Below are 15,599 nucleotides of genomic sequence, written 5' to 3'. Positions count from 1 at the left end.
ATGTATATTGTAAATAGCTGCGGTCCCAGCACCGAGCCTTGTGGTACCCCACTAGTCACTGTCTGCTATTCTGAAAGGGACCCATGGTCCAGTTGACCATGTCAGGTTATGTGAGGTTATTATTAATACAATATAAAGTTGATAAGAGTTTTAAGTGGATCGAACTCTGGATAGAATTAGAATGTCACAAAACAGATCAGGCAACTTATTTTAACTACATTCATCAAAGAGTGTTTGGAGGAAGTTAAAGCTCTCTCCAACTCCCTTGTCAAGCAATTCAATTAAAATGCGACCATCTGTGGGTTTTATTTCATTATACGTTTAAGTGGCAGATTTTTTGGAATTTATGAAGTGCAAATGTTAATTTCTTTTGCCTCATTTATTATTTAAAAAATACTTCTTAGCCCACCTGGCATATAATGCATATAATTTTTTCAAATTAATTACATTCAGTACAACAAAAAAAACAGGAAAAAGTTTATAAAATATGTCAAAGACAGGATTATATATTTAAGGAGATAAAGTAAGATCAGTATCCTTAGTCTTTAGAGAATTAATTTTGTCGGTCTGTATTGCCTTTTGGGAAACTGACTATAATTACACTGGGCCTTTGTGGGAATGCAGCTGGAGAAGTGTGTACAATTCTACTCTCTTTCCCCAAGAAAGGATTCTAACATTTGCGTTATATGACACAAATGGCATCAAGAGCATGGGACCAATTGCAAATATCGATTGAGATAAAGGATCAGCCATGATCGTGTGGAGAATGTTCAAGGGGCTGAATGGCCAAATCCTGCTTCTATGTTTCCATGTTTCTTGTCACTGACCACGTGTGTTGAGAATTCAAGAGTATTTAGAGAGAGGAAGAAATGTCACATGAAAAAATAGAGAACTTCATAACATCAACAAATCATCCTCCAACATTTCCGTCACCTACAACGGGACTCCACTACTGGCCACATCTTCCCATCCCCTCCCCCTCCCCTTCCCTTTCTGCATTCCGCAGAGACCATTCCCTCCGTAACTCCCTGGTCCATTTGTCCCTTCCTACCCAAACCACCCCATCCCCGGGCACTTTCCCCTGCAACCGCAGGAGATGCAACACCTGTCCCTTTACCTCCCCCCTCAACTCCATCCAAGGACCCAAACAGTCTTTCCAGGTGAGACAGAGGTTCACCTGCACCTCCTCCAACCTCATCTATTGTATCCGCTGCTCTAGATGTCAACTTCTTTACATCGGCGAAACCAAACACAGGCTCAGTGATCGCTTCGCTCAACACCTTCGCTCAGTCGCCTTAACCAACCTGATATCCCGGTGGCTGAGCACTTCAACTCCCCCTCCCACTCCGACCTTTCTGTCATGGGCCTCCTCCAGTGTCATAGTGAGGCCCACCAGAAATTGGAGGAACAGCACCTAATTTTTCGCTTGGGCAGCTTGCAGCCCAGCGGTATGAACATTGACTTCTCCAACTTTAGATAGTTCCTCCATCCCTCTCTTTCCCTCCCCCTTCCCAGTTCTCCCTCTATCTTCCTGTCTCCACCTATATCCTTCCTTTGTCCCGCCCCCGACATCAGTCTGAAGAAGGGTCTCGACCCGAAACGTCACCCATTCCTTCTCTCCTGAGATGCTACCTGACCTGTTGAGTTACTCCAGCATTTTGTGAAATAAAGAACTTCATAACATGTTCTTTATTCGTATGGTTTATGAGATTATATAAACAGTTTTACTGTTTCCTCTCAATTTTTTATTTATTCTCTGTCCATTCTTGAATCAAAAATGCATTGATAATTGAACTACAATTGCTGCACAGTGACACAGCTGGTAGAGCTGCTGCCTTGCAGCGCTAGAGACCCGGGTTCAATCCTGACCTCAGGTGCTGTCTGTGTTGAGTTTACACATTCTACCTGTGACTGTGTCGGCCTCCTCCGTCCGGGTGCTCTGGTTTCTTCCCACATCCCCAAGATGTGCAGGTTGGTAGATTAATTAGCCTCTAAATTGCCCCTGTGTAGGGAGTGGCTGCAAAAGTATGATAAAAGAGAGCTGGGTTAATGGGTCATTAATGGTTGGCATGTACTTGGTGGGCTGAAAGACCTGTTTTAATGCTGTATTATTCAATTAATATTTAAATATATCATAAAATTCAAAAATTACACACCATTACACATCAGCCTGAAGAAGGGTCTCGACCCGAAACGTCACACATTCCTTCTCTCCAGAGATGCTGCCTGACCTGCTGAGTTACTCCAGCATTTTGTGATACATAAAATTCACACATATGTAGTAGACGGGCCTATAATATTTTGCAATAATTTCTAATCATTTTTCTCAATATTGAATTCTGTGTTTTGTTTTTACAGCTTAAAGAAAAAAAACTTCTCTGCAACAAAACTGTTAAGTTCTCAAAAGAAACATCTTGTGACTTAATCAACCTCAGGTCAGAAGCAGACACATTTTTCAACTACTTCATACCTCTCCTCGGAGTGCAAATGTAAGCTTGAATTCATTCCATCTGCCTTTGAGGTTTAGTTGACAATATTAAGGGAAGCTTCTGAATACTTGGACTACACGTGCTCTCTTTTCAAGAACAATTGTTATGACAACCAGCAGCCCTTCATGCCGGACACCCATTGCTAGCAACCGCATGCGTCGTTATCCAATGGCTCCTTTCCCTTTTGTCTTCCCTCCGATATTTGGTGGGTTCTCATCGCCTGCAGCAAACGGACTTCAGAACCACCCGTCTACAAGTGGATGTAGTACCCCTTCTCCTGCAAGTGAGTACCAAGAGATAGTGTGGGTGGATACCAAGTCTATTCACTTTGATAACTGGCTGTATTTTAAGCAAGCATTTCTTTGAGCAATAGTTCTGCTGTTTTTGATCATTCCATGGTGATGATTTCAATAGAAAAAGATCAGCTGCTGAAATGAATTAATATTCAGGTTACGAAGTTCAACAAAATTAGATAACAATTAGGGTAAAGAAACAGATCCCTCTTGAATATAGCCAGTCAGAATAATTGTGGATCAACTTCCTTTCAGTGACTTTTATGTAAACAATAGCAAAGTTTCAAATAACATACAGCAGCTAAACGGCTCACAATTGCTTTTTTGACACAACTGTTGAAAATCTATTATTTATACTAATTTATATAAATCATGTCATTGAAAGGATTCTACAGCAAAGAATCATCGATCATACAGTCATATAGAGCCATCTTTCGAAGGCGAACTGAGGCATAAGGGTAATAAACCTGATACCGAATATACACCAATGGTGAAGCAAAGATGTTGGGGGAAGAGAAACAACTCCAATTGCTAGGTTTGTGTATCAATGAGGGGTAAAAGGATTGGGATAAAAAGTTGATCACAGTGTGGGCTGCACAGTGGTGCAGCGATAGAGTTGCTTCCTTGCATCACTAGATTTGATCCGGGCTCGATCCTCACTTCGGGCTCTGTCTGTACGGAGTTTGTGACCGCATGGGTTTTTTCCGGATGCTCTGGTTTCCTCCCTTAATCCAAAGAGGTCCAGGTTTGTAGGTTAATTGGCTTCTTTAAATTGTCCCTCGAGTGTAGGAAAGAACGAGTGTACGCGAGGTCGGTGTGGACTCAGTGGGCCGAAGGACCTGTTTCCACACTGTTTCTCTAAACTAAATGAAACTAAACAATTTTATTCCAGACACCAAGAAATACAGAAATGAAACAAGTGATATGGCTACACTTGTGAATAGAATTAACATGTTAGTTGGTGCTGCATGTCTTTCTTCCAATTAAAAAGATACTCATACAAAGTTTGCTTCAGCCATCTTTTTCTGATAATCTTTACAGTCAGAGTCACAGTTCAGATGTCACTGTAACACTGTTCCTTCTGGTGTAAGATAAAGGGAAGTGGTAGTGTGGTAGTGTGTGGCATCAGTCCGATTTTATCAGAGATCCAGAAGTCCAGGTTACAACAGGCAGTATCGTTGCTGGGTAAACAAATTACTTTTAGGAAAATGTACAATTTGAACCTGTAATACATGTGTTCCTCCATCTTATTCACATCCTACCATTGCTATTTTTTCCCCCAGCACTCTCTGATTCTCCATTAGCCTCTGACTCCCATCATCCCAGACCACATAATCCTTCTGACCCTACATCATCCAGACTGTCCATAAATCCACTATGCCCCTTCATCCCATGACTTCCAGTCTCCCCCCAAGCTCCCAATCAATCCCTAGCTCCTGTTAACACTTTACTCCTCTTCACCACTGACTCCTAATCTCTTTCCCAACTCCCCACCAATTTTCAACTCACAATCACCGCCATTACACCTCCGACACCCCATCATTCTATAAATATCCTTTCAGCCCTGATTCCACAGAATACCAGAGACATCCACCATCCTAGTCCCCCACACTCCAACTTCCCATTACCACGCAACTCCTGATTAACCCCAAACTCCATCACTTCACTGTCATCCACCAAAACCCCGTCAACTATCATCTCCAGTCTCCCACCAAAATACCATGATCCAACTGGCATGGTGGCCCAGTGGTGGAGTTGCTGCCTTACAGTGCCCGAGCCCCGGGTCCAGGTTCGATACTGACTACAGATGTTTGCCTGAATGGAGTTTGTATGTTCTCCCCGTGACCTGTGTGGGTTTTTCTCTGAGGTCTTCAGTTTCCACCCACATTCCAAAGATGTACAGGTTTGCAGGTTAATTGGCTTGGTAAAAATGTACAATTGTACCTTGCGTGTGATAGTGTGAATGTGTGGTGATTGCTGGTCGGTGCGGACTCAGTGGGCCAAAGGGCCTGTTTCCACGCTGTATCTCTAAACTATCCCCAATCACCTGCTGACATCACATCACTAACTCCCGATAACCACCTGATCCCCTACTAATCTCAACTCCTTATCAATCCCAACTCAACTATCCATCATTCCCTATCAATCAGCCCCAACCACCAATCACCTACTCATTTCACTCGCTGATTCCTAACCATCCCCAATTCACCCTTGCCTGACTCCCTATCCCTCAGAATCACTCTCTCCCCTTCAATCTACCACCAGAAGTCCCTCACTGTTCCTCGAAAACCCTCAATCCCCAACTCCCCTTTGTCCCTGACTCCTGATTAGTAAATGTGCTCAACTACGGAGTTTTGAATGTATTTTTTTTCTTTCAAAACTTGTATGTAATTTCATGCCATCATTCATACTTTTGTTTATAAGGTTAAGCCTGCTTTCAATTGAAAATTCGAAATTAACATTTCATAATACAACATATATTTATATTTGATTGTTTATATTTGAGTGTTTTGGGGTGTTTATAAGATGTTTCTTGAGTATTGGGCTGTTGGATGCATGACTTTAATTTAGTTTGTTATTCTCATATGTACCGAGGTACAATGAAAAGCTTCTGTTTGTGTGATATTCAGTCAAAGAAAACACTGTACATTAATACAATCAAGCCTACAGCGCCAGGGACCTGGGTTTGATCCTGACTATGGGTGCTGTCTGTGCGAAGTTTATACGTTCTCCCTGCGATCACGTGGGTTTTCTCCAGCTGTTCCGGTTTCCTCCCACATTCCAATGACTTGCAGGTTTGTAGATTAATTGGCTTCTGTAAATTGCCCCTAGTGTGCAGAATGTTAAAGTGGGATAACATAAAACTAGTGTCCAGGTGATCATTGGTTGGCGTGGGCCAAAGGGCCTTTTTCCATGCTGTATCTCTAAACTAAACTGAACTTTGATAAAGTCCGGTTTAAAGACAGTTCAAAAGTTTCCAGTAAAGTAGATGGGAGGTCAGGACTGCACTGTAGCTGATGAGAGGACCATTCCATTGCCTGATAACGGCTGGGAAGAAACTATTCCTGAATCTGGAGGGATGTGTTTTCAAACTTCCGTATCTCCTGTCCAATGGGAGAGGAAAGAAGAGGGAGTGACCGAGGTGCGACTGGCCCTTGATTATGCTGGTGACCTTGCCGAGGTAGGGTATATGGAGTGTAGTGTATATGAAGTGGAAATGGCATCAATAGAAAGGAGGCTGGTTTATGGTCTGGCTATGTCCACAACTCTCTACAAATTTTGCTTCTTGGATTTTGCCCTTCCCAAATCATGCTGTGATGCATTCTAACAAGATGCCTTCTACAGCGCATCTGTAGAGGATGGTGAAGACTGTTGGGGACATGCCAAATTCCTAAGCCTTCTAATGGAGAAGAGGCATTGGTGTGGTTACTTGGCCATAGCTTAAATGTGGCTGGCCCGGGACAAATTGCTGGTGATATTTGTTCCAAAGAACTTTAAGCTTTCAATCATCTCTACTTGTTAAGGATACTAACAATTCAGCATTGTTTTGAAGTATCATGTCTTGTCATGTTTTTCTTGCATCCAACGTGTCATCAAATAGCAGACAAAGAAATCGCCCTGTGTCTGAATTATGAAACTTTAGTAGTCCCAGGCACTTTGACTACAATGCTCAAGTAATGCAAATAGAAATGGCTAATAGGAACTGAGAAGGACCAGCATGCCATCAGTTTCCTGTCTACATTTGTTTACACAGCAAACATAGAAAATTATCATTTATTCAAGCCAAAAAGTTAAGGATTTACATATACGTTAAGATAATGTTTGCATATCTTGTATTGCAAAATTAAAATGTACTTTTTAATTGTTTGATATGACTTTATTGTAACTAACATAACAGACAGTACAGAGATCTTGTGGATATGTCATGTTTGCAGCAGTCAAATAATGAGTAGAAGAACCCGTTGCAACTTGAGAGATTCATATCCCAGCATTGTGGAGGGTGCCAACAATTAGCATCTGGCATGAATTAGCAACATGTTTACAGCATTATCTATTTATCCACACACTTGGTGCATTCCTGTTGCATCCATTCACCCAACCTATCCAAGTCACCCTGCAGCCTCATAACATCCTCATCACAGCCCACACTGCCACCCAGCTTTGTGTCATCCGCAAACGTGGAGATGTCACATTTAATTCCCTCATCTAAATCGTTAATATATAATATATATAACTGGGGTCCCAGCACCGAGACACGGCACCACACTAGTCACTGCCTTCCATTCTGAAAATGACCCATTAATTCCTACTCTTTGCTTCCTATCTGCTAACCAGTTCTCTATCCATGTTTATACCCTGTCCCCAATACCATGTGCTCTAATTTTGCACACGAATCTCTTGTCAAAGGCTTTTCGAAAGTCCAAAAACACCACATCCACTGGCTCTCCCTTATCCATTCTACTTATTACACCCTCAAAAGATTCCAGAAGATTAGTCAAGCATGATTTCCCCTTCATAAATCTATGCTGACTTTGACTGATCCTGTCACTGCTTTCCAAATGCGCTGCTATAACATCTTTAACAATCGACTCAATCATCTTCCCTACTACCGATGTAAGGCTAACTGGTCTATAATTTCCCATTTTCTCTCTCCCTCCTTTCTTAAAAATTGGAGTTACATTGGCTACCCTCCAGTCCACAGGAACTGATCCAGAGTCCCGAGAACAGTGGAAAATGATCACCAATGCATCCATGATTTCTAGGGCCTTGAGTACTCTAGGATGCAGACCATCAGGCCCTGGGGATTTATCTGCCTTCAGTCCCAACAGTTTACCTAACACCATTTCCTGACTAATGTGGATTCCCTCCAGTTCCTCCCTCCTTGGTCCCTTAGTATTTCTGGGAGATTGTTTGTGTCTTCCTAAGTGAAGACAGAACCAAAGTACTTGTTTAATTGTTCTGCCATTTCCTTGTTTCCCATTATAAATTCACCTGTCTCTAATTGTAAGGGATAATGACCAATGATCAAATAACCCCTTTAGTAGACAACATATTCAAAATTCAGTTCCATCATTCTAATTTTCACTTTCATGATGTTTAAGACCTTCCCATTTATAAACCAGAAAAGTAAAAGTGAAAAAATGGGTACAAAATATGTTTGGATAACCGCTGCTTCTGCATGCACGATACTTGTTGAAGTTTACTTCAATCTTGCACTCACTGGGAAGATTCAATGATACTTAATGATGGCAAAACTAATTTATTTTCAACAGTTGCCTGTCTTTAAGTTTGAACCAGCGCAACTATGTGATATGTGAAACAGAGATCTAGGTGTTGCCCACCCTGGGTGGGTGTGATAGCTTAGAGGTCAATTTTTAATGACTTTGAGTTAACTGGATTCATACAATCTTGAAAGCCGTGAAACACAATTCATGAACTACATCAATAGCTTTTTGACATTCTAAAATGCAAAATAATTGATTTATTTGAGGCAATACGGGCAATAGTTTTAAAAACTCATGAAACTTGTTTTAGTTTTTAGTTTTAGTGATACAACATGGAAAAAGGCTCTTCGGCCCATCAAGTCCGCACCGACCAGCGAGCCCCACACATGAACACTATTCTACACACACTAGGGATAATTTACACTTATACCAAGCCAATTAACCTACAAACCTGTACGTCTTGGGAGTGTGGGAGGAAACTGAAGATCTCAGAGAAAACCCACGCAGGTCACGGGGAGAACGTACAAATTCCATTCAGATAGCACCCGTGATCTGGATTGAACCTGGGTCTCCTGTGATGGCTAGCAGATCTCAATAAGATTGCAGAGTTTAAGGTGGACAGGTGTGTGAAGCCTATGAGCTTTGGTCCACAGCCTCACCACTTCTCAGACGCCAGCGAAAGTGGCTACGGTACTGTTTCGTACCTACGACGGGAAAACGATAAAACAGATGACGATTCCCAGAATGGAGCTTACAGCTGCAGTCCTAGCTGTCAGAGTTGACACAATGCTGCAAAAGGAATTACAGCTTTAACTGGACAAATCCATCTTCTGGACCGATAGCACAACAGTGCTTAAGTACATCAACAACGAAAACAAACGCCTTCAAACATTTGTAGCAAACAGAACCTCCTTTATAAGGGATGCTACAAAGACTTGCATTTCCTTTGCTTTCTGCTTGCCAGAATCCTTGTCAAGGCTACTCACAGCAGCCTGAATTTCCTTTCTCTTTCGAGTCCGCTGCAAGTGCATTGTCTTTACTTTAAGAAACCAAGCTACTGCAGTCTTCAGCTTCCTCCATGATGAAAAATAAGTGATCAGAGAATTCGTGGGGTTCAATGGATCCTTGACAATGACGTTCAAAATAATATCTAGCTTAATATCTGGATCATCAGCAGAAATTGCAGATTCTAAGTGATGTTTTGGCTATTGTCAGATTTACAGAGGAATTCTGGTCCTTTGATCCATCTTTTACAACTTAAAAAGTGGTCTGCTGTTGGTCCTCTAGATGCTTTATCTGCAGGATTCTGCTTTGTGCCAACATATCTTCATTGTGATACAACACTACGCGGACAATGTTTACGTCCAGAAGATCTTTCTCAGTCAGAAAGTGCAATCATCTCTTTCAGTCAAAGACAAAGATTCGAGGAAGAACTATCAGCACTAGAAGGTGGTAATATCATCAAAGGAGGTAGTCTTTTGTACAAACTGGATCCAGTTCTGAATGATGGACTTTTGAGAGTAGGCGGTCGCCTGAATAGGCAAGTGATGCCGGAAGAGGCTAAACATCCTATTATTCTCTCGAAAGACCTTCACATATCAACACTATTGTTATGACATATCCATGAACAGCTTGGTCATGGAGGAAGAAATCATATGCTGTCTCGTCTCCATAAAAGGTATTGGATTATCAAAGCTAACTCCGCTGCAAAGAAAATCATAACAGACTGGGTTGTGTGTAAACGTCAGTGGGGTAGAGTTGGGGAACAAAAGATGACAGATTTACCTCTGGTGAGATTTCAACCAGATGAGCCTCCATTTACGGATGTAGGGGTAGACTACTTCGGTCCCACAGAAGTCAAAGGAAGTCAAACGAAGTTTGGTTAAAAGGTATGGTGTAATCATCACCTGCATGGCAAGCAGGGCAGTACATCTTGAGGTTGCATATACACTTGACACACACTCCTGCATCAACACGTTTCGAAGATTCATTTGTCAATGAGGTCAAGTTATATCTTTAAGATCAGACTAGACCAACTGGACCCGTTGGGCCCAAACCTCTCCTACATTGGTGCAGCACCCTCTCCTCCTCCCCTCCCCTCTTCCCCTCCCCTCCCCCCCCTTCCCCTCCTCCCCCCCCCCCCCCCTCCACTCCATCCCCCAAGTGGACCCGTTGGGCCCAAATCTCTCCGGCAGTGGTGCAGCACCCTTTCCTCCCCCCTCCTCCCCTTCCTCTCCCCCCCATTCCCCTCCCTCCATTCCATCCTCCTCAACCTCCTTTATCCTCCTCCCTCCTCCTCCTCCCTCCTCCCCATCCCCCTCCCTCCCTCCCTCGCTCCCTAGGAGATAGATTAAAACTTTAAAATGTGAATAACTTTAAAAATATAACACCGATTTCAATAAAACTTCTTCCATTAGCACCAAAGGGACGACGGTGAGTAAGGTGGGCCTAAAATTGTATTGAGAGAAGCTTTTAATAGCTTGAATCAGGACAAGATCCAGAATGTTATGCTTCAGAAGGGGATAAGGTGGTACTTTAACCCTCCAGCAGGATCCCATCACGGTGGTGTTTGGGAACGATTGACCCGCATGATTCGTAATGTGCTGCGTTCTTTTCTTTAGCCAACAAGTTCTGGACGGTGAAGGATTGCAGACTTTGATTTGTGAGGTTGAAGCAGTTTTAAATGATTGACCCATCACTAAGAGTTCTGATGGTCAAATGGACCTGGAAGAGCTTACACCAAACCATTTTCAGTTGATAGGCAAGCCTACACTATCATCTGGACTATTTGTGAAGGAAGATATATATATCAGACACAGATGGAGACAGGTAAAATATATAGCAGATCTCTTTTGGAAACGGTGGATATGAGAATATTTGCCTTTGATCCAGGAGCGATAATGGTGGTCAAAGGTGTAAAGAAGCTTCACTACAGGTGACATTGTTCTGGTAGCCGATTTCACTGCCCCACGAAGCTCCTGGCTAATGGGCAGAATATTGGAGACTATACCAGATGCATAAGGTTTTAACTTCAGACTAAGAGCAACATCTTGGAAAGACCGATTACGAAGATAAGTCTGCTCTTGGAAGTTGATACCTGAGTACAGCAAAGGCTGGTGGCCTTGAAGATTGATGAATCACTGTAGTAGATTAGATGCCAATATATAGTGCATGCTTTTATGTATGAAGTTTTTATGGCTCTTTTTGATGTTTATTAGTAATTGTTTTGTTATGTACTTAGAACAATTAGGGAGCCATTTATGTTTATTAGCTATTTTAGCATATTATATTATTTTGTATCCTGTTTTATTATTTTTGGTTACTTGAGGGTTGTCCTGAGATGAATACTAGGCTTATGTATATGGACTGGGAGGAGCCAGGGGAGGAGTCAGAATTATGAGTATAATTTAGAATTCACTGACGTAAAGCTTCAGATATGAAGGAGTGAAGGTAAGATGCTAAGTTTTTACCAAAAGTTATACGAAAGGAGATATACTAATCTGTTTGTATTACTACTTCAATAAACAATTAACTAAACTGAACGTCGTGCAGATCTCTCTGTTGTTGTTTTGCGTCAAGAAATATTACTCTACTCCTTTATCACACGGTAAGATTAAGGACTTTATTGGGAAGGACTAAATTGCCGCTATAGTATTAATTTAGCACAAAACTTTTGAGGATTTCAAGAAACAATTTACTCCAAAATAATTGCTCTCTCTAATTAACATTTACAATAGATTAAGCCTGGTATTAAAATAGCTACATAAGGTACTGGAAATACTGATCTGGCAGGATATAGGGAGATTGAAAGAGTTAGTATTTGTGGAATCCAAATCATCAGAATCGGAAGTTAGAAAACAAACACATTTTAGGTTTCAGAGAAATGGGAGTGTAGGAAGAACAGAGGGGAAGTCAGTAATGAAGTGGAGACCAAGTGCAATAAGTCGTCTTGCTACCAGCTGCAAGAGGTGCTGAAGGTTTGATAATTGCAGCTAATTTGTCTAGAGAATGTGTAAATATAGGAAGAGGGAGAGAAAATTCAGGAAATAGAAAATAACTCAGCTGGAATGTGAGATGGAGGACACAGCAATTGCTGGAAATATGAAATAAGAGAATGCTGTAAATGTCCAGCCAGTCAGGCAGTATTTGTGGAAGGAGAAAAACTGACCTAACATTACCCTACAGACACAAGGAACTGCAGATGCTAGAATTTTGAGTAAAACAATGTTGGAGTAACTCAGCAGGCCAGGCAGCATCTGTGGAGGGAGTGGATATGTAACATTTCGGATTGTGATCCTTCTTCAGTGTGAAGAAGGGTCCTGACCCAAAACATTGCCAATTCATGCCCTCCACATTGCTGCCTGACCTACTAAGTTACACCAGCACTTTGTGTATTACTGTACCCTGGCTATTCTCATACTTAATCAATAACAGGGTGCAGCGCAGAGAGATTGAATTGTTTTGTGCAGTTTGTTTTCACTGCTTCAATGTAGTTTATGATAGAAGAGACTTTGGGCAGGAGAGTCATTAACTAATTCATAGTAAGATAAAACTAGTTGGTGTCTTTTCCTGTGTAAAGATGAAGGTTGAGGACATTACATCTGTACTGGTCAGCTGTGACAGGAGCTACAAGGTTGGTTATCTAAAATTGTTGAATTCAGTTTGAATCCCGAGGGTAAAGACTTGCTTTAGATAGAAGAGATTTCCATTCATCAAGCTTAAAATGGGCTTTGTTGAAACAGTTTCCTGGCCAAAGATAGATTAGATTGGATGGAGAATTAAAGTAAGAAGCAATTGGAGATATAGGATCAACTTCAACCCGCACTGGCCACACAGTGCTTTCAGCTGCCTGTTGCTCTGATTGTCAAGTCAAGTCAAGTCAATTTTATTTGTATAGCACATTTAAAAACAACCCACATTGACCAAAGTGTTGTACATCAGTTCAGGTACTAAGAAACGAACATACAATGGCACACAAACATAACAGCACATACATAAACAGTTCACAGCACCCCCTCAGAGGGCCTCAAGCGTTAGGTAGTAGAAATAGGTTTTGAGCCTGGACTTAAAGGAGTGGATGGAGGGGGCAGTTCTGATGGGGAGAGGGATGCTGTTCCACAGTCTAGGAGCTGCAACCGCAAAAGCGCGGTCACCCCTGAGCTTAAGCCTAAACCGTGGGATAGTGAGTAGCCCCAAATCGGCTGACCTGCGGGACCTGGAGATAGAGAGGGGGGTTAGAAGATTTTTTATATGGGTGGGGGGGGGGGGGGGGCAAGCCCGTTTAGGGCTTTGTATGTGAATAGGAGGAGCTCGAAATTGATTCTGTACCGTACAGGGAGCCAGTGGAAAGAGGCCAGAATCGGGGTGATGTGGTCCCTTTTACGGGTACCCGTCAGGAGTCTCGCTGCGGTGTTTTGGACCATTTGCAGGCGGGACAGGGATGATTGGCTGATCCCAGTGTATAGGGAGTTGCAGTAGTCTAGGCGGGAGGAAATGAATGCGTGGATGATTTTTTCAATGTCGTCAAATTGGAGGAATGGTTTGATTTTAGCTATGGTACGAAGCTGGAAGAAGCTGGCTTTTACCACAGCGTTGACTTGCTTGTCAAATTGTAATGCAGAGTCAAATATCACGCCGAGGTTTGTGCAACGCACTCACACTCTGCTTTATTCTCAGTTCCCCTTCCTCTTCCCTCATAGTTAGAGCACGTTTCCCAGATCTAATGAAAGATCATCAACCTGAAACATCAACTCTACTTCTCCCCACACCGATGCTGCCTGATCTGTTGAATATTTCCAGCATTTTTATTTTTATTTCAGATTTCCAACATTTGCAGTTTTCATTTGCTTTTTCAGTTAGATTAAAATGGATGGTATGCAAATGTCATACAAATGAGTTATTTATCCTAATTTTCCGATGTAATTTTTAAGGATTTTTGTCTGTGGATAAAGTATTCTTCAACTGAAGTTTCTTTTTCAGTGTTTAGTACCTCTGTTTTCCTTGATCTTTACACGGGAAAGATATCTACCAATTGTATCTTGCTATGAATTAGTTAATTACATTCCTGCTCAAAATCTCAAGTATCATATATCACATCAGTGAAGCAAACTACATAAAACAATTTGACCTTTCTGCTCTGCACCCTGTTATTAGTTAAATATGAGAAAGCCAGGGTAAAGTTCACTTGATTTCCCCTTCAAGTGGGGTAACAATCACTTTCTACCTGATATTTACTCGCAAAGACACAACAAAGACTGAATCAGGATCACATATAAAGAGTTGGAAGGCCTGCCTTTGGAATGTCTTGATTTGAAGTGAAGTGTGAGGGGTTCATAATGCAAAATAAAAAGAGTTTGGCATGACCTTTCCCCTTGAACTTTGTGACCACCACCTGGAAAGTATCCAATGTTTCAATATATCAGAGTACAAGTGCTATTTCTGTACTGCCTGGTTAGCACACTGATTCAATTCATGATGCCATTTAAGTCTTGTGATCCATACATTATGTCTAGTTTGTATCCCACTGATAATTTTTAGTTATTTCAATAACTGAACGAATCAAGGCTCTTTGCTTAAATCAGGATGTTTTTGATAATGCTACTTGGCGGTAAATGTTTCTCCTGAATTAAGGGCTGGCAAAGGCAATGTTGAAAAACTGCTTCTTGAGACTGCAATAGTTTTGAACAATGAAGCATTGTTCCTCTGGAAAACGTTGAGAAAATCCTTGGTACTGAATGAAGATTACAGGCAGTGGCTAAAGGGAATTTGTTAGTGGCACATGATGAGAAAATAGGCAAGTTTCTGCTCTTTCATGAAGAGGGAGAATGGATCAACAGACACCAGTTTGATCAGGGATCTACTAAAGGACAGATGAATAAATGCCTCAGCAAAAAAAAAGCATGTTTGAAACAAACAATCATTTGATTTATGCCATAATCGGAGACAGAAGTATTTAATCCTCTGGCTTCACATTTCACAACTCTTCTCTCTTTATCTCACAGTCTTTTGTCTTCATCTCATCCCTGGCTTTTCTCCAATCTGCCACACAAAAATCCCCCTGGTTATATCCACTTATCACCCATGTGGCTCTGCTCTGGCCCACCTCTCTTACAGCTTTCTCCCCCTACTACAATCAGTCTGAGGGAGGGTCACAAAATGTTGCCTATCCATGTTCTCCAGAGATGCTGTGTCACTCCAACACTTTGCATCTTTTTTATTTAATCTTGGCAGTAATTGCGTTGCATCTCTGCAAATAAGATATATTATTTTAACTGACAATAATGTGGTATAATCTGACGTGTTCACTTGACCTCCGCTGACTTAAATTATGCTATCTAGTTTATTTTCCATAGCACACCTCCATTTTAAGATGTTAGGGCACAGACCAAGGTTGAACAGTAGTTCAGGCAATAGTTTTTAATAAGAAAACTAAATATATATATATATATATATATATATATATATATATATATATATATATATATATATACATAAAAGACTAATCCTTTTGCTTTAACAATGTGTAAGGGAAGAGTCCTCGGAGATGCATCCATCACATGGATTGACAATGTATTTGCTCCCAATCTACTGTT

The 15,599-nt window shown here is 41.4% G+C and overlaps 1 protein-coding gene across 2 annotated transcripts in view; it reads left to right on the top strand.

Moving 5' to 3' along the window:
* LOC144605587 (retinoic acid receptor beta-like) overlaps positions 1-15,599 on the top strand; it is a 405,202-nt gene that overhangs the window by 43,275 nt on the left and 346,328 nt on the right. For both annotated transcript variants that reach the window (XM_078421038.1, XM_078421021.1), the window contains exon 2: positions 2,359-2,772. In XM_078421038.1, the coding sequence (XP_078277164.1) occupies positions 2,595-2,772 (178 nt within the window). In that variant the 5' untranslated portion in view covers positions 2,359-2,594. The remainder of the gene's footprint in view (positions 1-2,358; positions 2,773-15,599) is intronic.

Source organism: Rhinoraja longicauda, chromosome 2 (assembly GCF_053455715.1).
Source record: "Rhinoraja longicauda isolate Sanriku21f chromosome 2, sRhiLon1.1, whole genome shotgun sequence".
NCBI lineage: Eukaryota > Metazoa > Chordata > Chondrichthyes > Rajiformes > Arhynchobatidae > Rhinoraja > Rhinoraja longicauda.
This window is presented reverse-complemented; position numbering and strand designations above follow the sequence as displayed.